Raw genomic sequence first — 23,492 nt, forward strand, 5'->3', positions numbered from 1 at the left:
CATCATCTGCTTAGGTGCTGTTTAAAGGCACCTAAAAAAACTATACTGCAGCTTTCGCCACTCAATTTAATCCAAGCATCACTTAAATTCATCCAACTGCCAGTCATATTAATCCAAGCGCCACTCAATTTAATCGAAATACCAGCAAAATTAAATCAAAATGCCTGTGAATTTAATCCAAGCATAACATGCTTCAAAAACCTTTGAAATTCAAAACAACTTGAATTGTGAAAATGATGGGGGTTCACGTTTTTATTCCAAATAAAAGAGCGAAGTGAGGGTCCAATAGCTTTCCTCCCACGTGACTAATGTAACCTTTGGATGATTTTGCTTCTTGTGTTTTGAGAGCAACTTGGAAGACAGAAATTCTTGCAGACAAGTGAGAAAACGTCAGCATTGGATGGTTAAGAGAGTTAGTGACGCAGGTACCATGTCATTATGGGTATCAACTGAAACACCAATAAGTGACTCAATGGTGATCACTAGGTGCGGGTAGGCCTTGGTCACTAGTAAATATGAATCACTTTTTCTACTGCCACTATCAGTAGCCTTCAATCAAATACATCATCATTGACACCATTCGAATTCTCATGAAGTTAGCAATTAATTGCATTTCGAAAGATATCAGTGACAATGTGCACAAATGAAGGCTACCACTGTCGTACAGAACAAAGTGATCTGTGATCACTAGTCACTACACCCTAGCATCTCTTAGTTATCATAAAAAAGTCACTAAGAGTTTTCATTTGACATCTATGATGCTATGCTGCATAAGAGTACAAGAACACTGGACTGAACGCATTACAAGTGGTCCATGATGACTCGGCATTATAATTTAACAATGATACCAAAAATGCTCATTTCATGACAGTTTGGTTTAAGCGTGCCGTGTCTTTCGCCATTGCAGACAGACATCCAAAACAGCCACTGCCGAGTTCTGTCGCGAGATGTGACGTACACCGCACCTCCATCAAAGTGTGATGGAGGTGAGATGCAGACAAAGTCTTGCTTATAAGGTCCTTGTTTCGATTGTCAAATTTTACAAAAGCTATGAGCCGATATCAAGCATGTGTTTTAAGGACAGGTAGGAAGGTAAGTAGGTAGGACCGGATATTCACAATAGGAACCACGAGCACATTAACAATGTAAGCACATTTATTTAACAAATATAACATTTTTTTCTTAATTTACAGGATACTTACATATATTATGTACATAAGAACAAGGCTGTGCGCATGTATTTGCCGTACATTTTGCCATATTGTCCAACATAGATGCAGCACTGTGCCTTAACTAAAGAAGTACACAGAGTCCAACACGTTTTCCAACTTGAAGGAACCTGGAAAGCGAAAAAAGTAGTCCAAGTAAGCACAATTATGGTCTACACTGTAATGTCCATGCACAATAGGATATATGCTATCATTATAAACAACTTGAGCCTAGCTATGTCAACTGAAAGACAGAGACTTCCCCTAATGATTGTTAACTGCCCCTGTTTTGTCTCAGCTGACTCCAGTCAATGACTGCAAATTTTGCAGCTTCATTGCACCTTTTAAACCTTGGCCGTCCTCGATTGCATTTTCCTTCTCTTGTCACCCGTTGTTATGTTAACCCAGTTGGTATCTTCTCTATGCTTTACATGGCTTGCTCAACTCAATTTTTTTTTTTCTTAGTCTCAGCCAGAATATACTGGCTAACCCTGTTTGCTCTGTGATCAACACCACTGTCTTCCTGTCTTTTAATGCCATGCATATCACTTTTTGTTCCATCACTCATTGGCAATACTCGACTACTAAAGGCAGCATGACGGCGAAAGGATGTCAAAATTGAAGCTGTTGGTACACGAATGACTGAAGAACAAACTGCACATAAAGGCAAGCAATGTCTTGCACTCAATGTATGTCTCTTGCTGACGGTACCTTCTGCGCAGTTTGTAGTAGTTGGCATATCATTGGCATATCACTGTAAATTAGTGCCTCATTAATTCACTTTGGGAATCTACACCAATTTACAGCATTCATAGCTTCATGCTCAGGCAGTCATGACAGTTGCAAAATCCTTGGCATTGTGCAAATGTTTGTGTCCGAACAGTTAGTAATTTGTAGCTATGCTCCCTTTCATACTTGGCAGCTATTGATGCGAAAGCTAAGCAAATGATGTAGTCACAGAAGCCTAACTCTGGGCACTTTGCACCCAAGTTATATCTGATGCCTAGTCAGAAACAACTAATTTGTATAGTATTAAAACAGCAACTTACGGATGTAATTTTACATCAACCCACATATTATTTGTGCACTTCTGTGCTTTACGTTTACTATGTCTTAATACTGCTATGTTATCTTTTTTTACAGTTTGAATATAATTGTGTTTTAATTACAACTGCAAGCAGTGTACAGTGGCTGTGGTGGTTGCAGAAATGTGCCACTCTGCCCATTCGACAGTACAAGGGCCGAGATCTGCAATGCCTTTCTTGCAATAATCACATCATATTTTGCAACATAAGAGTTTGAGACTTATTGTTAGATTGAATTTTATGACGCATACCTAAGCCATGAGTGCAAGCAGTGAAAGGACTCCCTCTAGCCTTCGCAGCGTTGCCTGCTAGTGCGTACGAAGCCTCTACTTGCCTTTCTCGGGAATCTGCGTGATCACCTTGTTAAGCTTCTGCACTGCCAATTCTGCCAGTCTACTGACTCCGGCAACCTCGCTGCATGACGGAATAGAAAAGGTCCAGAAACAAAGATTATGATCATCGTGCATCAAGCACTAAAACTAATACAACATTCAAACAATCAGACTTATCTACTGTGAATGTCTTTTTGGTAACGTGCTGCTACACAGGAAAGAAAATTGCCATATGGAATTGATGACAGCACCGATGAATAAACCAGCCAGCCCATTACATATTTGTTATTTAAGGCAATATGTGCAAAAATACATTATCAATCATCAAAAACCAAACAACTGAGAAATGCACAGCGTTTTTGGAAGTTAAGTGCTGAGAGTTATAAGTGTGAATGGTTTTCATCGGCAGTTTCCATTGCAAATGGCACGGGAATGCGTATCGCATTTGAAATCCAAAAAAAAAAAAATGTGGTTTCAGAATTAGGGCTGACCCTACATTGAATACCGTTTTATTCATTCTGAAGCACTCCTGAAGAGGCCACACTTCTATGTAGCAAAGCAAATTTGACAAACACACTCCCTGGCGAATGCATGTCACTAAACCTTTGTGTGACAGCCCGCGAAAGACACTAATGGCGTGTTCACACTGAGAAACTCCATCGCACTAGGAGCTGTGAAATGCTTGTTGCCGCCTGCCAACTCTCACGAGATGCCTGAAACTTGCCAGGGTATCAAAATGAAACTGAACCGAGAACTGGGGAAAGAAGCACATTATTTTTGCTCAAACTGAAACTGAACCAGAACATTGCGATTTTTTTCACTCCGAAGTGAAGCCGAAAAGAAAAAGTAATAGTTTTCATTTCAAGCTGGCCACCTTTTCTGGGGCTTTTCATCCACACATCGCCTACACTTTTCGCTCAACTATGCTACCTCATTTGTAAATGCCCACCACCTTCCTCTGATTTTTAGAAGTAGCTGCACCATTAGTACAGCTTTCAGCGTATTGTGTCGGAGGACCGACTAACAATACTCATAAGCGTTTGAAATTGATGACTGTCAAAAAGCTTTCCAAAAGTCTGAGTCCTACATATGATCGTCCAAATAAAGAAGCACTTCTCTAGCTGGATGGCGGCTTATAATTGCAAAAGTTGAAGTAGATGCAACAGAAATGACACATTGATTCCAACATACACTTCCAAAACATGATTTTTAAATTGAAGCTTTTTTTGCAGATTATCTCTGGTGGTTAAAACACGTTGGCGGGCTAGTTGGTTAGAATCCATGGTAAAGTGCATAAGCGCGACTGTACGAGGACGCACAGTCGCGGGTACCACCTGCCCACTCACGGGCAACCGCCTGACCTATGGGTGAGGTGGTTGCAAATGTTTTATATACAATAAACGGGTCTGCCCATTTGGCAGCGACACTCTGTGGAGAAATTGTAGAGAGAAGGGGAACTATGATATAGGGCAACTTAAATTGCGCAGAGAATGACAACTCGCAGAAAGATTCTACAAGACTCGAGGATCTCCATCCTAGATGCAGCCCCCCTCTTGACTTCTTCCATTGCTGAAAACTTAAGGGACGGAAGAGGGCTGCAGGTAGAATGGTTATTATCTTGTGTTAGCGGTGGCTGTGCACACCTACACAAGGCAGAAGATGTTGACTAGATTTCCTATGTTGCACCTCAAACAGCGATCTGTAGATGTGTCTGGTCTGCTATGACAGGAAGTCTGTCCTTTGGAATAGTGTGCCAGCCTCACAGGTGTCAAAGCAGTGCTTATCCTTACTCTCCTTAGGCAAGATTTGGCTGGTCCTCCGTGTTCCTGCCGAATAGGATACAGGGCCACATTTAGAAAGTGTTTCATTCTTAAGTGCTATTTGCCATTGGCTGGTCGCATTTGCTCATGTGTCCAGCATGAGGATTGGCTGAAATTCTCTTATGAACAAGTCTAGCATACTTTTTGTGAATATGGGTCTAGGGCCCGTATTCCCTTGTTAACGCCAATTAAAAATAAGCAACTGAGCAAAAAAAATGTGACTAGGCTCTTGGCTAGAGATAATATGAACGAAACAAGCCATCAAGGCTCTCTCGGGATCTTTAATTAACATCAGCTAGATTCAAGGCTGTGAGTGGGCCCTTCAAACAAGACCACATATGTACTAGTCGCATCTTATAGCCTGTCCTCATTATCACTCCTTATACCCCTCTTTTCTCTCCTCTTTTCCGTTCTTCTGCACAGAAAAGTAGCTGGTTAGGGGACCTCTCTGTGTTTTCTGAATAAACCACATCTCTCTCTATATATACATAAAGCTTTGCTTCACATAGATTTCAGCATGGGTGTTGGATCTGCATAATTCTTTTATAACTACTAACTACATGCAGCCAGAAGAACACTCATAATCTTTCTGTGCAGCTTAGCAGCAGCATTGCGATTTCTTTCCATTTCTTTTCTTTACTTTTAAACGTGCTGTTTTCCTGATTACTCTTCGGTTATTCAAATGAACTCGAACCGGTTTGGACCACTAATTTTTTGCACTGGCACTGAACTAGAACTTTTGCCGAGCCAGGAAGAAAATCAGCATGAAAAATGTTTCGGTACAGCGCTCTACTTCTCACAGGTTTGTTCTGAATTCATGGCTGTAGAGCAAGACTTTCGTATGTGTCAATGAAAAAAAGTACACTGCAGACACAACACAGACATTATATTACGTGAGCAAATACAGTAACGAACTCCTATAAAAATCACAAATTGTACTTGCATCTTGTTTGGCTCCATGCCACATTACCATTGTAAACACTTGCACTGCAGCTACAATGATAGTATGCAAGCCGACAACACTGTGCTGATCGTTCTCACAGCTACAGCGCATGCGCAACTGTACTGCCGGTTTCGACTATACTCCACGTAGTGCAAGACAATGTTCGCGCTCACCAACGGCATTGCCCCATACCTACGTATAACCAGTGCAGAATAAACTGCATTCTCTCTTTGCAGACCAATGAATTTTTCAATGGGCTGGAATAACCACACTCATTTTCTCCAATGCAAGAATACAAAGAAAATAAATGCTATGTACTCACAGTGAAAGCCCGATTCGGCGTCTACCAACACAGGAAACACATACACACGCTTAATCCACAGCTATTTTAGTGCACATACTGTCCATGTAGTATACAGTGCGCTTGTCTTGCAGACTTCTCTTCACGCGAAGCATGGCACACATTCAGAAAACACCAGCAAATGACATGACTGGCCTTGCCTGTGCCATATGCAAAATGGCTAACCGGACGTCTACAACTGAGATCAGTTTCCGCCCTTATTCCTTCCGTTCTCTCGTAATTTCTCGCAATGCTTTCTGTCCTTTCTTTCTTCTTTTTTTTCTTTTTTTTCGCTGACAAACATCAATCTCTGACCAAATGGTGTGATGAGGGCTTTTTTCTGTCATGCGTCATCGCGCAACACAGATGTATCGCTCGCTGATGTTTTCACCGACCAGAAATTTTCCGGGAAGAAGGGTGAAATGTGCTTGTTCAAATAATGCTAGTGTCAGAAGGGCAAATTTGGTGTTGACATTGAAGAGGTTCACTGAAGAGCGGCAGATACCCAGCCGCTGATACTGGTATGACAATCAGTTTCAAATCCGGTTCCCTCAGCACAGCAGTCCGATGCACTACCCATAGACCACTAGCTACCCTGTGACCCAAGTTAGCGGGAGAATGGTTAGAGACACAGATAGGTAGATAACCCACAGAAAGTGCATGAACTATCCTAAGAATGCTAATCACACCAATTTTGGTGCTTTATGTGCCAAAACTACAATTTTGTTACAAAGTATGCCATAGCGGGGGACTCCGGATTAATTTTGACTACCCATGTTCTTTAATGTGCACCTAAATCAAAGCAACAAGTGTTTATGAATTTGCCCCCATCAAAATGTAGCTGCCAAAACCAGAATTGAATCCGCGACCTCAGTGGCTTTAATTTGTGCCCTAACAGACCTTGCCAATACATTCCAATAATTTCATGGAGACTGTATACTTGAAGCATAACACTAATGAAACTCGGCATGGCCTTGCAAGCTCTCACCTCTCTTTGTAGCCGAATGTGCGCACAAAGTGCTTTGACAAATCCTCGAGGATGGGCTCACTGTGCAAGGCCACAAACTGCTCCCTGCACATCTGCACAAGCATAAAGATGCACACATTTAGTGCCTTCTGCATAAACATTCGGGCCAACAAAGAGATTAAAAAAAAAGCCAATAGGGCAAAAATGAATGACATAAGAACATGAAGAAATGAATTTTGAAACGCATGTGCCACTTTAATATATACAATAGCAATCACTGAAGAGGGCTCTGCCATTTTTTGCTTAACTAGAGTAGTATTATTACTATCATCATTATTACATGTATTGTAACAGTGCACTACTTTCAAGTGATGCACTAACCAGCGCCATAACTGAAGACAAAATGGATGCAAGAGCATTCACTGATAATTTACAGGACCCACCTTATGATGCCATCAAAAGAAAAGGAGAGAAAACAGACACAGAAGTGTAGGGCAAGAAATAAAGCTGATAAAATTAAGAAATACTATGCTGTACAATACAGTATGATGTAAATTGAGTTTGAATTGTGATATAGGCTTGGGGAGGCATTCAAACTACAACACAAGATTTTTTTATATATATAATCGTGTAAGTTAAAGCATTATACACTAAAAGAACAGCAGCATTGTTATTGAGCCTTCTCTAAATTGTTAAACTGGCTCTCCTGGAAAGGTGTTTACCATTATAATGGCAAATACAATGAACCAACTTGCCCAACAACGCATCCTGCTATTCTAATGGCAACACAGCCAATCTTCAAATCAGCTTAGAGTGTCTTGTCAAATGGAATGTGTAAATGCAACCTCCTCCCCTCCCGAACCCCCCCATTCCATTAATTATGAAATCTCGAGCAACAACTATATCATACCAGCATGGACTCACGGGACTTTGTTCTTGAACAATTACTGCAGCTGCTATTATTACTCAGTCAAAAGTGTAATGTGAAGGTCGCTTGTGAATCCAGATTATGCAGCTCAGTGAAAATACTGGAAGCGAATTGTACGAGCCTTCAACAGTGCTGGCACATTTTCAGCATGCAACTAGTTGGAATTTTCTACTGCACGAAAAAATAAGATATAGTAATAATAACAATGATGATGATGATTATTATTATTATTGTTGTTGTTGTTGTCGTCGTCGTCGTCATTGTTGTTGTTGTTGTTGTTGTTGTTGTTGTTCAAGAGACAAAATTCTCACACATACCTTGTTCATGATGTCCACTGTATTTGGATGAGTCCAGTAGCAGTCATGGACGGACACAAACTGAATTCCTGCCCTGAAAAAGTATAAGATTCCTTTCTTGCCTTTATTTTTCTTTTTAATTAATCTTCTCACCACCACACTAGGCTGGGCACAGTGTTGACCAAAGCATGTTTTCACTAAACTATTAGCTAAACTTCACTGGACAGTTCACTAAACTACTGTGACTTGGCAACTCTAAACTGGACAATTATGAGAACACCTTCCACTCATACACTGGCATTCTAGTCAAAAGTTTACGGCCGTACATATTACTGCTGAAGCTTTGTGTGGCACAGATATTAAAATTTTAGCTTCCCACATTTTTTTCTCCATTCAAGATGACAGCACAGCCCACTTATGGTAATGCAACATTGACTAGTCAACCATGGCACATGGCACAAGCTGTTACAATTCCCACTTTGCATCGAGCCAGACATGAGGTCAACATAGAAGCAAGGTAATCACAGCAACAAATAATAGCATGAATTACCAAAAATAAAACGTAAAAGCAAAATCCACCACTGTTAATGGTGCAACCAACTTCAGTCACTCTGTATATAAATAATTAGTACTGCATCCAACCTTGAGGACAATCAACTATAGTTACAAAGGCAGAAGGAGCTGACAGTCATGAGAAAGTATGAGTAAGCTTACAGATTAAAAAAAATATAAAGAAAGTGAGAGAACAGGACTACAGTTGCCAAACAGCAAAACAAAGAGAACTCACTTTTGGCAGAAAATGGCTGTCAGCATCATGTGGCTTGAATCAAGTGAATGGATAAAATTAGGAGGGAAGCCATTCTTCTGCTTCATCACATTAGGCCTCCTGAGAGCAAGCAAGCAGGGTAACATCAGTGCAGCACCGTAGCAAGTTAGCATGCATGAGGAAATGTTTCCAGCATCCATACAATTATCGCTAAACTTTAGGAACAAGTTTTTGCCATTACTCTTGTTATCCTGTCCACACCATATGTCATAAATGCTAGGGCAAGAGGATGCTCCACAAAGATAAAGCATGGCCAACCAAATTTTATATTTATTTCTGTATATGTATCTAAATTTGCTATATCTGTGTTCTTTATATCATGGTTCGACTTGTATAACCAATTTAGCCAAAGCAATCCTTCGTTACAGTTGGCCTGTACACAAGACAAACTTTCACGATACAGAGGCTGCACTGTATTTGAGCAACTTACTGGTGCATTTCGAAGATAGATCGAAACTCAGGGCTTATCCTGTCACCCTGGAAGAAACAGAACAGAAAGAAGACTATGAAGCAATGCTCCACAGAAAACAACATAGCCTAGAAACAAGTCAGCGCAGTGCTGTATGGCCACTTTCATGTTTCAAGGCTACCTACCATATTTGTGAATGGAACAACAGGCATGGGATGGACAAAAGGAATGGACACACATACGAACACTTCTAACTAAAGCAAACACGCTCTTTATTTATATGCTAAACTATGTCACATGATTCTAATGTGTGCAAACAAGACGACTACCACACTGTTGCAGCAGAAAAAAGAATGTAAATTAAAGGGCAGTAAAGAGAAGAATAACTTAAACTGCATTCGTAAATGACACCTTGTAGGATTCCCAGAACTTTACGGCACCGTCAACCATCATTTACATCATTCTTTTGTTAAGTTATCGCCAGATGGCACTGCATAATTTTATAAGATATAGAAGGGAGCACATTGTAAGTTTAAGGGGGACAGAGGCAGCTGTGGAACGAGGGTGACAAACAGCGGCAGGAGCCTGCCACGGAAACACTCGGGTTTGAACTGTGAGTTGACATGTGAGGTTGTATTTTAGAGCACAGCTCTTAGGCACCCGTTTGTGGGATGAGTTTGAGAACTGGATTGTGTTTTATTAAATAGACTCTCAGTTGGGAGTGTGTGCACCAGTGTGTCCAATACTTTTGACATTCCCATGTGTTGTGTGCCGGTCATAAATGTGCATAAACACCAAGTCGTCCTGTTCCCTATCTTATTACTACTCCACACTATCAATCGTTTGCCAAATTGGAGAGTCAACACAGTGACCAAGAGTGTTTCTTTTCTCCTCTTCTGCAATGATAAAAGTGGTTGTCTTTGTAAAATGTTATGCACGGCCTTTAGTGAAATGTCGTGCAAAGCGTTGTGCATATCAGTACACTGAAGAACTCCCAAAACATCTAAAACAACTGATCAGGTTTTCTTTTATACAAGTGTCAGAGAAATTCAAAACTGCACTCTCAGCAGACAAAACTGCTAGAATCACTGATGAAAGCAGCTTTGTTCAAAGAAGTGAAAGGCAGTGCAAACAGAAAAACAAAAAAAAAATGTTAGCTTTTGCACTTCGCTGGCCCAAATGTGCAGCGTTGAGGTTACCCCTCCCCCTTATTTTGGGAAGGGAGCCTGCAGATGGCATAAGAACATAAATGTAATTAGGGTTAAGACTAGAAACTCAATAGTCTGAAAATAAGTCCACACCCATAACAACGGATCTGCACACAATGTACTTTTGGGTATAACAGACATACTTCTCACATAGTTTTGCCAGCCAACATGATTCCTTCAACAAATTCTGCTTATAACAGACCTGGCTATAACATACTATTGGTTAGACTAGATAGCATTATATAAATGCAAAGTTCTGCCGTTTCACAACACACTGTGGCCCTGACTTTGGATAGAACAGACTTAGGATATACATAACAGACTTCTCTTGTTGAATTACTATGGTTTGTTCTCATGAGCATTGACTGTTCTTTACTTAGTCAGAAAGTCACGTGGGCACACACAAAAGAGGAGAGTGCTAGAAGCAGTCACTCACATAAGAGACTGGGCTCTTCACCGAAGTGGGCTTGTGGTATGGCTGGATGACGGGAAGTCCCAACGGAGTCACCCACGAGACAGGCTGACAGCACACGTACGAAATCATCTTGGCGCACATGGTAAACCAGTCCTAAGGTCATCGGAATGCGAGGGAACAAGCAGGAAGTGTGGTCACAAAAATGGCTCCTCCCAGTGATATCAGTTACCGCTATCTTGCATCACCTAACTAAATCGGGTGCCTATAAGTTTCCTATCTAATCACACAGCCTAACCATAATGCTCCCTACAAAAGATAGCTACAGAGAATTCTCACATTGCAATTGTTTAGCTACCACGAGAATGATAGGGGTAGGTAGTGCATAATTTGTCTAAATCTTGGTTCGTGTGGCTTTGTGCATTCACATGGCATTTTATTAAAATTTATCTTTATAAATTTCCAAACAGTGATAGCTTTTCTTTCTTTTTTTAACACAGCAAGGGAATAAGTGTCTCCGCATATGCACAATCATTGCTAACAGGTGTGATATGACACGCACAATGTCGGACTTGTGTCGACACGTCCTCAGCGACTGCGACACAATCCCTGGCAGGAACAAGCAACAGCCTGGAAAAATAATATAGAAGACAGGTGGCGAAAAGCTGAAGAGGGAGAAGGAAGAAAAAAAGCGCAAGGCACGAGGCGAGAGAGTCTGCACTGCGGGGACTCGGCAGACTGGCAACAACGAGGCGATGCCGGTTCGTGGAGCGGAAAAAAGAAAAGCATGCCTCGGGAGAGCCAGAAGGCAGCCTGCTATTCCAAGGGACCGGAGTGTTCCAGGGATGTCCATGGACGATGGTCCACGGTCGAGCTGAGCCTGGTGGATGGAGCCAACTGACCAGTCAAGCGAGAGGACCCGGGCTTGCTACACAACCTGGGCCTCGCTGCCTGTTGCTGAGCACTGCTCCTGCGTGCCGGCCCAACGAACGTTTCCCAAATGGCGCGGCTACGACCCATATGCCAACCGCTCCTAAGCGCTGATCCAGCACCCTGCCCTACTGACACCTCCTGGAGAATGCAGCTGGGACCTGTTCATCGACCGTGCTGGTCACGGCTACCAAGCGTCGCATTGAGGCCATCATCGACAAGGGACCCTGTGGTTCCTCCACGGCCGCATCCTTGGCAAGTGCCCCATCATCTGGCCAACACAATTTTTCCTGGTGAACCCACATTTACACAATCATTGTGACTCAATGACTCATCGCGTCATTAATGGACGAAGTAGTGGAACGTGTAGAGCAACTCTATAGCTTTGATCACGCCCTGCTTATTTGTTGCTGCCAGCTATAACAACGTTTTCTTCTGAGTGCTCCTGCACGTGCTGTAAATATAACTTATTCGATTTTATGAGAGTGTAGAGAGAAAATATCGCATTTTGTGTGCAAACGGCTCTGTCTAATGTTCACACCAAGGTTGCCCTTGCGTGCACGATATTGTCCTGAGAACCTGACATTACAAATTGGCATCCGCGGCGACAGGACAAAGCCGGTTGTGACACAGTGTGCTTCAAGTAGATACAAAGTGAGTACCCACGAGCTTAGCGCATTAGTTGAATGCAAGGGTCTTGTCGGTCCAGAATTGAAAGAGTTGATTGATGAGGAACAGAGAAGGGTACGTGAGGACCGTGTAGCGGAACGTGAGGCAGCAAAGGACCATCTAGAGTGCGAAGAAAAAACTCTGAAGTTGCGCATAAGGCTAGCGGAGATGGGTGGCGCAGACAGCCATGCAAATATAACTCAGTCGCTTGCGAGTAACCAGGTAGAATCCTTGGTTTCCGTAAATTCACACAACATGATCCCTCTGTTCAATGGAATTGGTTTCAATGAGTAACCACCGGACAGGGTTGGCCAAAAGAGAAATGGGCTACAGCTCTCAGCCTATGTCTCGATGATGAAACGTTTGGTCAATTGTCTCCAGAGGACTCTCTCAACTATGACAAGACCAAACTAGCATTGCTACAACGTTTCAGGTTTACGGCGGATAGTTACAGCAAAAAGTTTCGCCACAGCAAGCCTCAAGATGGAGAGACTGGTAAGCAGTATGCTGCTAGACTACTTAGCTTGTTGGACTGGTCGGTCGAAATCTCCAAGGAAAGAAAGACTTTTGATGCGGTCCATGACTTAGCTGTTGTAGAGCAGTTCAAGAATAACTGCCATAGCCGATTAACGCTGTTCTTGCACGAAATAAACTGCAGAACAGTGGAGTCAATCACAGAAACCACTGATAACTTTGTATTGATATCTGCCCTCCTTCAACTTTAGGCCAGCTTCAAACTTTTCTAGCTGCCCTGACTAACTGCCAACTATTTTCACATACACCCAAACTTCCGGTCAGGCTGCAGTGCAGCGGCACGGTCGTTGCATGGATAAAGAGGCATAAAGCACGTTAATAACAGCAACCTAGGATTTCAGTGTGGTGCATGTGTGCGTCGGCCTCAGCTAGCGGTTTCAGAGGGCGCTTTCGTGCTCGGTGTACACTCATAGCTTTCAGCACGTGGGCTAGCTCCGCCGGCGTATCGCTGGCTTAAACTGTGCGCGTGTGCGTGGGCCAGCAAATGCACACATTTTTATTGTGAGAGGAAATTAAAATCAAGGGCCATATTTCCTAACGATTATTTTGAAAATCATGTCATACTGTCTCGCACGTCGCTACACATTCGATAGCACATGGATTGGCTACCTGATGCGACGAGTTATGTGACATAAATGCACTCTGTTCGAAAATAGGGCGCAAAGTCTGCGATCATTCTATGCTGCCAATCGAAGTGCAAGATAAGTGAGCGATATGAAGCAAAGGCTAGCCGACGGAATGCAGCCAGCTTCAACAGATGATGGTGCAAGAGGTTGTATGTGTTAGTGTCTACCCAAGCCACTCGATTTAGTTCATCCCTGAACTTCATTTTAGCTTTGTTTTAATACATACATGTAAAAGTTTGCACAGCACTAAATGTGCATTGTAATGCATATGGTTCAGCTTCTACAACACTGCAGGAAGAGAATACCAAGAGTGAATCGACAGACGTCAAATCCAATGGGGTAGGTGCAAGCTGCCTGAACAAGAAGCACTCTATTAAGCACCGTTATTAACCTTGGCGTTCCCCAGGGATCCGTACTTGGACCTTTATTTTTTTTACTCTATATAAATTACCTGCCTTCGCAGCTTGTGCGTGCTACCCCTGTACTCTATGCAGACGATACTAACCTTACTATAGCAGATTATGAAGAATGCAACCTAATGAATGCCCTTCACCTTAACCCAACTAAGACAGTTTTTATCTTATTTCACTCTGAAAAAAGGAAAACGGCTATTCATTCAGATGTCGTTTACAATAACCATACGATAAACTAGAGTGAGACAAAATTTCTTGGTGTTATTATCGATAACCATTTAAAATTCCGCCTTCATGTGCGTTCCGTAGTTCAAAAGGCTTAATATGGCTTGAATGTGCTGTCGAAATGTCGAAACTATTTCCCTCCCCACATACTTATCAATCTTTACTACGCCTTTGTTCACTGTCACATTAATTACTGCTTAGCGAGCTGTGGTTGCACATACAAAACTCATCTGTCACCAGTGTTTACACTTCAAAAAAGAGCTCTTCGCATTATAGCACCCAACAGTATGCATATTAAGAGTGAAGATTTATTTAAATCCCTTAACATTCTCAACATTTACGATTTGACAACATACAACATCGCCTCCGTCATGCATCAAATAGTTAATGAAAAACTGGCCTTGATAACAGTCTCGCTCCATCCTTCACTTCGCCATGTTGGAAACACATCTCGCTGTTGTTTTTTATTGCCTAAGGTAAATACTAATTACGGTCGCTCTACACTACAGTTTACAGGTACCTCAATTTGGAATAAGCTTGATAGTGACCTAACCACTCTAAGAACATTGCATACATTTCTTAAACAATTAAAACTCTCACTTATTAACAATGCGTAACACTGCGCATGCTTACACATGCCCTCACTTTTCTTTTTTTTCTTTTCCTGTGCCGATGTTTTTGATGACGTAACAAAGAAAATTGTTAGAAAAATGTATCTCATTTGTGAAATGTTCCCTACTACTGTATTTTTTTGTTTTACTTATTTAGCTATTTAGGTTTTATGTGATTTTGCAGTATAAAAAAAAAACAGCTGCCACAGAAGTGTTTTTTTCCTGATAACAATCGGTAGGGACCCTTTAACAAATTTGTTGGGTGCAAAAAGTGTGTACTTTGCAATTGTATACGTTCATTATGTTAAATAAACTTTCAAACTTTCAAACTTTGTGGGTCACTGACACTCACATTCAGCATAACATTATTCATGTAACCCTCTTTTTTTAAATGCCCACCCACGATGGGCCTGACGCACGGTCGCGGTTGTTGAGTGCAGGGAGCTCCACACTTGGTCGCTGGCGACCGAGCATCACGAAAAGTTGCAAGTCCATCCCGTGTACAAAAAGAAAATGGAAAGCAGTCTTCCTCCATCATTTTGACACGACGTAAGGAGATGAAACAAACAAACAATACAAGCTGAATTTCACGACATGAAACTCGATGACACAGGTAGCAACAAGGCGACGATGGGGAACGTTTTCCACAAGAATACTCTCGCACCCAGCACCCCGAACGCTTCCTAAGGACTACAGCAGGGAGCACTCACTTTTTTGCAAAGTGTCCATTTGCCCACATTTAAGGAGAAAACGGTAGACCACACCATAAAAGGGAATGAAATGCGCATAGAAAGAAATCCGGTCAAGTGCTTCCTCTGTAATAAAAGTGGGCACGAGCCTTCCGACTGTCAGGTCAATTCAAAGAAGCCTTATTGCGACTATTGCAAATGGCCAGGACATGACACGCGGGACTCCAGGAAGAGGAAAGGCACTGCAAGCACTATTTCAGTCTGCTGTATGTTGCCGAAAAACGAGGAACAAAAGCAAAAGGTCCCATGTATCACTGGAACCAAGTGCAGGAGCTAGAAACATGTCAGGACTGCCATGTTTTTTGACACCTGCTATTGCTCTGCCTGTAATGCAACATTTTGTTAAAGATGTCCAATTTGCAAAGTCACAAGGCTGTTTGAAGTCAAAAGGATGAAGTACAGGCAAATTTAAGCAAAAGCCATCATTTCCATGCTGGCTGAATCACCATACTAGCAGCTCGCATATCCACTAGTGCCAGATTTCTCTCCAGCAATTTTTGTAGCAAACTATGCATCTCGCCTTCTGACACCCTTGACTACATTCCCCTTCCTTTGACATCCTTTCTTAAGTTATAAATAGCAGCGTGCAAAAATTCAAGACTTTCAAATAATGGATCGAACCATTGCCCTCTTCGAATCAAATAATCACTATTCGTAAATACAAATGTTCTTGGAATAGTTTTCTAATATTTCAAAATTGCCAACTGTGGCGATCAAGCATACAGTAGGAGGAAAAGGTGCGATAAACTTAATCGCGGTGGAAATGGTAGGTATAAAGGACGTGAAGTTACGCAATGGAGCACGCTGCGTCACTCAAGCAGTCAAACCACCATCAAGTGCACTCAACAACGAGTCCCGAGTATGTGAATAAACTGCTTATTTGCTCATAACGCTCCATTTGTGCTTTTCACAAACACTTCATTGCGCTTGCCGTGCAATGACAAAAGCCTGTTAACGTGAATATACTAGGATGTAAAGAATCGTGTTATACCAGGGGTGAAAAATGGCTGCTCATTGTTTGAAAACTATTTGAAAAGTACACAATATTCAATTCAATTTGCTTTCCTTCTGGAATTAGTCGGTTCCTATTCAATTCGGTCTCGAAAATTACTATTCGCACACCCCTAGTTATAAACCATCCTGTTACCCCTTAAGTCAGGCCATGCATGACACCGCAGCACATGAGACAGGTGGAGGAAAGGATGTGAACAGCAAAGACACAGAAGAAGAGGGAGGAGAATTGAATGAGACTATTTTCTGGCACCTGCATACATGTATTGGTCTATTGAAATGCCTCAAGGTACCAACAGACATTACATAGGGGGGATGGGGAGGGGGAGTATCGATAAATCAAGGCTAATTACAGTAGACATTAAAACAGATAATGCATATGAAGAAGACAATGTCAAAACAAAAAAAACATGTCAGTTAGCACATCATTGCATCAAACTTGATGCTCATCTAAACAAATCCATGTGAACAGGAAAAGCACAATGCGGCGACAAAGAAAGAAAATATAAATCAAATTGAACACAACACACTGGTATCAAGAAAACAAGAAATAAATTTGTATATGTTAAAAACATTCCTCAGCTTTGCTAAAAGCTCATCTAGATTCAGAACAGATAAAATTTTATTTAGTACATGTTCCAGGCAGTATATTGCAAGAAAGAGAAGTGAGTGACCTAAGGAGTCATTCACCCCTTTTGATGATGAAAGGACATTACACATTCACTGCCTGGCTAGTACCCTCAGGGCTAATCTTGTATACAAGAAAGTGGACAGGAGAACGGCCCCCATGGTAGCTCAATGGTAGAGCATGGCACACATAATACGGTAGATTCAGTTTCGGCTCCCACCTACAGCAAGTTGATCTTTGTGTACTTTCATTTCCCTTTTCCTTGTTAATCCTACATTTCAATTAAAAAGGACAGTTAATTGCTTTTATGCTTTTCCTGGCCTCAACATCTGTTGGTTTCGCGTGGTAGTAATCAGGAAAAAAATTGAGCCCCTCAGTTCTGCTCGCTCACCCCTTTCGAGGGACATTTGGTGCCACAGCAACAAAGCAAGAAGTGAATTATGAATGCAGCGCTGCAAAGCATTGCAGTCATTAGTGGAGCCAAAGATTCACCTGTATCTCGCGTGTGGCAGTGAACATCTCCTGGAGGGACAGGAAGGTCTTCTGGACAAGGTAGTGGGCAGCTGCCCAACAGTGCTCCTGGGGGAAGTCATCCAAGTCCTTGAGCTGCTTCAGTATCTGGAGGTGGGCACCGAAGCGCGTCACGCCGTACACCACCGTCATCACTGTCTGTTTCACCACCTGCAAGAGACAAGCACACATGTTTTGATGCAGTGTAATGCTAAACTTCAGAGGCAAAGGCTACGAGCTGTGAAACCTGAGTAGAATGCAGCATATAAAGGTCCGTGCTTCTTTCTTAAAATCTCTATTGAATTTCTAAAAAAATTGATGAAGATAAGTCTACTATACCGAGGGAACAACTTCATACAAGCTAACAGCATACAGTGTAGGGCAATACAAAACCTGCCAGGTGACAAACCATTTAGAACAGTTCTCATGCATATAGCCTGGTTAAAGCACGCAAAGAAAAGTGTTATGCTGAGTACCGCCCAGAATGTTGGCATGTGAATGTATTTCTTTTTCTTTGTATGTGACTTTTCATTGTTTCCTTTATAAATGCCAATGACTGAACCAAAATAAATATTTCTTCAGGTGTGAGAGTGCTGCATTGTTGTCTTTCCCTGCTTAGTGTCTTCATTTTTGCGCCATTTCTAAAAATGTATCTGCTCCAACTTGCCTTTGGTATACTGCCCGAAGATAAGTGTGGAAAACAACAGATGTCAGCCACAAACACTACAAGCACTTTTAATAGCAAAGTATGGTAGTAGCAACAGTAAATCTGAACAATGAAAATGAGAAGACAATAAGACAAAAGTGAAAACATCACTCATCAAAAAAGAAAGAAAGAAAAATAAATTCTGAAAAATATCATGTTAGACCTTTAATGTTTTTCAATTTCTTTCTGACAACTTTCTTTTGTTAGCACCCACGCCAAAAATGAAAATGAATACTATATATCCAAAATACGCATTGTGTTTATGTTCAAATTATAAATTAAGAGGACTGCTTCAGATAGTAGCAGCCCAGACAAACATAACGCAATCTTTTTTTTTTTGCATTGTCTACAATATAATTAAGACAATCACATCAAAACTTCTCACCTTCCTCTTGATGTGTCCTTCAAGCACCTTGGCAATGGGCAGGCCTTTGGCTGCATCTTTCTTTCTCTCTCGCTCAACCTGTGCAAAACATGTTAATTTCATAACCGAGTTCAACATGATGTTAATGAAGTTCTTCAAGCATTTGACAATGTACAAAAATGTTCTCAGCAGAAACTCAAGCGAAACCCCCTTGACAAAGAATCGTTCAAATTAGCTTCACGCCCCTGTTTCTCAATTTGAATGCTGGCAGTGAATGACACAGGACATAACCAATATCAACACAGGGTGCATACACACATACCACATTAGAGCTTCACAAGGTGCATGGATTTGACAAAATTTGCTGGCATCTACTCTAAGCTTGCCATTCAATCTCATGACTTTAATGCGAGTGTGCAACAAAGTCCGTTCTCCTACTCTAACTACCTGCTTGAAATTGATGAATGCTGCACTTGTCTAGTGTGCCAGAGTTGCCATTCGCTGTATCGCATGGAAAACATCGTATGAAACGGCGGAGGCGACGATTGGTTTGTTCATGTTATTTTATTTATTTTTATTTATTACATTTTTTGCTGTAGAGTCAATTACAGTAATTAACAAGTAAAAGTACCTACCCTTGTCAACTATATTGCCCATACAACAAACCCCTTTAAGTGTTTTCCTTCAAATTCACTAACAGTTGCTCAACAAGGGAAGCCTGAGCGTGGAGGCAATGTTATGAAATGGACGTCGTCTTCATCAGGATGAGAACTTGGACAACAACTACAAATTGCCTTGATGAAAACAATTCATGTGCAATCGCGATCTATTACTGCAGGACTGTGTGCTCTCCCATCTGTGTATCCTGTTTTCTGCACTGAACAGACAATTAAAGGGTGCATGACAACCAATTTTTGATCATAATATATATTGTGCGAGATAATCTTTATGCGTTCAAGAACATGTTGGAAAAAGTTTAGCACATTTGAGCCCGCATGTAATTTGTAATTGAATTTTTTGTGTCACACTTGAACGGCATAACAGTGGAGCAACACTGGCACGCTCCCGAGCCATGGCATCACAGGGTGCATGCCTGCCGAGCGAGCATGTATATTGTATATTCCGGCAAAGAATCAGTGCGCCAGCTGTGCGCGCATGGGGGAAACTTCTGCTTTGTTCAGTTTGCCATTGGAATTGTTCAACTTGTAGCGGCTGAAACAATGCCACCGCAGCACCTATGTAGCGCTGTTGGGTGCTAGAGCCAATGGAGCAAGGCGTGCTCCGTATCGTATTTCAGGCTCCCCAAGGAGCCGGTCAAACTTAAGGCTTGGAAGTTTAATGTGGGCAGGAAGGACTGGCGATTATCTGATGCTCATTTTGTCTCGGAACAGTTCAAGCGAGGCAGCTACAGCGACGATTTGCACCTGCTCAACGAGTTTCGGATGCCCGTGAAAAAGCCAGATGCGATGCCGACCATGTTCGCGCGCACCATCCCATCCGGCAGGCAGCGACCCGGCCAAGCGTTAACGTTGCTATTTGTTTTATGCATATCGGGTGCAACAAAGCAACTTCAAGTGAAGGTTCAGGCAAAGCGTACATCGCATTAAATCCTTGCGCCGCGGATACATGTGCACGGGCATTTGTTTACGTATGCTGCATGCAACTACAGCGGGAAAAAAAAAAAGGAACTGGTGGGAACGCACGGCACCTTAACAACATTGTAGTTTTGTTGAGTAGGGATCCTAGTGAAATGCATGCCAGCAAACAATCTACGCGCGTAACAATTTGCATTGTGCGAAGTAGCACCAGACTTCGCCTCCCATTAATAAATGGCTAAGCAGTGCTGAATGCATGAAATATCAAGAGTGCCGAAAGGCATCAGCAGCATTTAGCGCAACACCAATGTCGCCATCTATGTTGACCACGTTTACTGTGCAGTCATTGTCCATGGCCTCTGAGATTTGCACAAGCCAGCCGGCATAGAGTTTCTCACTATATCACCTGGAGGGAAATCTGGCGCATCTGCGCTGTGGTATGCATGGGAATGCCAGTATATTGTGACTTCGGATTGGCATCGTTTTCGAAGAGCCAGGCAAGCACCGCTCCGTCTGTCACAATGGCTCATTTTCAACTAAAACTGCATGTAGGAAGCTGTTTTAGTTTTACTATTGCACAAAAACATGTTTTGTTTAATTATAAGAACTTGTTATTGCATGCACAATTATATAAAACGCAAAAAGTATCAGCAGGCCGCTAAAGTTGGAGGTCAGACGACGAGATTTGCACTCGCTTTGAAACAGTTTGTTGTCTGTTCTTGCTTTTCTTCTCTTGGTCATGCATTGTAGGTGAGCAAAGCTGTAATATGTGTCAATTGAAACATTTCATGAAGATTTTACTTTAAGAACGTGGTACTTGTGTAGCCAAATCCACGTTTTAGACGAAGCCTCTTACAACACCAGCCAACACAAGCCTCGCAGACACATATACCGTCATTTCCATGATGGCACGGCGCCCCTTAAAAAACTCCCATGGACAGTGGTGCCAGATTTCCCTTTAGGTGTTATAGTGAGAAACTCTATGCCAGCCGGCTCGCGCAAATCTCAGAGGCCGTGTGTCGCCAATTGAGCTGGTGGCGATGAGGCCGAAGTCAAAATGTGCAGCGTATACTATGCCATCGCTGCATGTGCTGCTCAAAGATTCCTTGCTTGCTTCATCACGCAAAGTTGGCAGTGTTGACGACATGGCACATGAAACGGCAGCTATGCCCCGACCTCACATGGCATGGTGGCTGATTTTGTAGCAGACGATAGCTGGGTTCCATGCAGCACGTGACATCACATATGGTTCGGCAATATAGTGGTGGGCGCTGGCAGGCGGGGCTTAGAGCCAGCGAGTTCTTGCTCATATTTTGGACAGAAATGTGCCCAGCTTTTATGCATGTATAGCCATAATAAACCCTCTGCTACAATTTCTTGCGGAAACCCAAAAATTGTTGGGTGACTGTGTGTTGTCCCCTTTAAGCCTTACTAGCAATATCAAGTATCTACCGTTGCAGCTTTGCAAAGCTCTCAGCCAAGAATGGTGCTTTCTCATTCTTCCTGTACGCACAAAAAACACACAGTTCTAGAAAACACACGCAAAAATTAAATTATGGGGATTTACACAGAAAAACGCCGATCCGATTATAAGGCATGCTGTACGTGGGGCCTGAATTTTCTTTTACCACTTGAAGACATTAACAGGCACCTAAATCTAAGTAAAACGGTGTATTTGCATTTCGCCCTCATTGAAATGCAGCTGGCGCAAGAACCTGTGTTTTGCAGTGCAACACCATAGCCACAAAGCCATCGACGATGGCAGGTATACATGCACAAACATAAATACCACATTTATTCACAAGTTGTTGTTATTTTTGACCTCTCCATAAGGGTCATCAACAGCAGCCAGCAATACATAAATAAGTGGTAGTATCAGCCTTGTGCAACAACATCCAAAACAATTTTGTGTGCGTAACATGCGTTCCAGTGATTGTCTACACTCACCAATGCTGCCACACCACTGTACACGTCCTGTGGCCTCTCATCAGGCTGCAGGTTGACCTGTGCGGCACCGTGGGCGTCCCTGCCCAGGGCAGCGTAGTGCTGCAAGCCATTGCAGGAGCCATCCTGGTGCACTGGCAGGTAGCAGATGTGTCGCGTCGGATCAGGCGACCGCACGGCGGCCGCCACTTCTTTGCAGCAGGCCAATGTCTGCCAAGGCTCATCCGACTTGGTCCACCACCGCCGACCCTAAATTCAAGAGGTGTTCAAGTGAAAGTCCATCCATATGCATGTTGATGTTTGCAGAATATCAAAACATGGGAGACAGATGAGCAGGATAATTGGTTGATATCTGCACAACAAAAGAGCTGAGTGACAGTGGAACTGCGAGAAATGTGCTTACTCTCAAATGAGCAGTTTTATCAGGAAAAAAGGGTATGCGCATGTGTGCACATGTGTGTGCATTCATATGTACATATAGCATATACATACAAACCTCTGTGTATATGTGATGTCTTTAAAATAAAGTTATTGTTACAAATAATCTAATGTCCTGAGTTTGAATGCCTTTCGCTTTTTTTTTTTTTCTATGCACACTATGAAAATGTAAGAAGTAAGTGCAAGTGCAAGCGCTTTATTTTTCTTCACATAATCATGATTACGGTCGTTGACCGATAAATTGGACACTGATGCTCCGTACATGCTCGGTAATTCGGACAGTTTCGTGGCACCGCCAATGGACCCATAGAGTTAACGTGCCAAGACGATCGATATTTCGGACAGCTACTAGCTTTACATTCGATTATCCAGGCTCCGTCCGTAGCTGTAGCGAACGCCAGCTCTTTCGCCATTATCTTTTTGGCAACCTCGACGAGACATCAAGCATGGGCTCGGAGATTCCACCTGGACAGTAATCTCTGAGGCCTTGGCTTGATCGCCACTCTACGCCTCTGAGATTTAACTGTAACTGCCCATCTTGGAGGCTTTGCCTGAATTGTGAGGTCACAACAACATCACGATCATCACGTTCTTCTTCCGGCAGCCCTGTGCATGACCCGCTATCGCCATTCTGTTTGTTGAGTTTGCCTTGCAGACAGCATTCTGCCATGCTGAGCTTGTTTGTTTAGTTTGCATTCCAGACAGCGCTCTGCTGGCTCCAAGAAGTCTTTCTTGAAGCCACGTCAAATGACACCAACGGTGCCC

The 23,492-nt window shown here is 42.4% G+C and overlaps 1 protein-coding gene across 1 annotated transcript in view; it reads right to left on the minus strand.

Annotated features, from left to right (window-relative positions):
• Nucleotides 1-1,137: 1,137 nt before the first annotated feature.
• Nucleotides 1,138-23,492, minus strand: part of PolrMT (mitochondrial RNA polymerase) — a 76,052-nt gene continuing 53,697 nt past the window's right edge. The window contains exons 24-33 of the mRNA XM_075684605.1: nt 22,293-22,538; nt 18,772-18,849; nt 17,663-17,851; nt 10,799-10,930; nt 9,176-9,222; nt 8,707-8,805; nt 7,941-8,013; nt 6,717-6,808; nt 2,628-2,707; nt 1,138-1,339 (exon numbers count right to left, since the gene is read on the minus strand). Of these exons, the coding sequence (XP_075540720.1) occupies nt 1,290-1,339; nt 2,628-2,707; nt 6,717-6,808; nt 7,941-8,013; nt 8,707-8,805; nt 9,176-9,222; nt 10,799-10,930; nt 17,663-17,851; nt 18,772-18,849; nt 22,293-22,538 (1,086 nt within the window). The 3' untranslated portion in view covers nt 1,138-1,289. The remainder of the gene's footprint in view (nt 1,340-2,627; nt 2,708-6,716; nt 6,809-7,940; nt 8,014-8,706; nt 8,806-9,175; nt 9,223-10,798; nt 10,931-17,662; nt 17,852-18,771; nt 18,850-22,292; nt 22,539-23,492) is intronic.

This window comes from Dermacentor variabilis, chromosome 3 (genome assembly GCF_050947875.1).
Source record: "Dermacentor variabilis isolate Ectoservices chromosome 3, ASM5094787v1, whole genome shotgun sequence".
In the NCBI taxonomy this organism is placed as follows: domain Eukaryota; kingdom Metazoa; phylum Arthropoda; class Arachnida; order Ixodida; family Ixodidae; genus Dermacentor; species Dermacentor variabilis.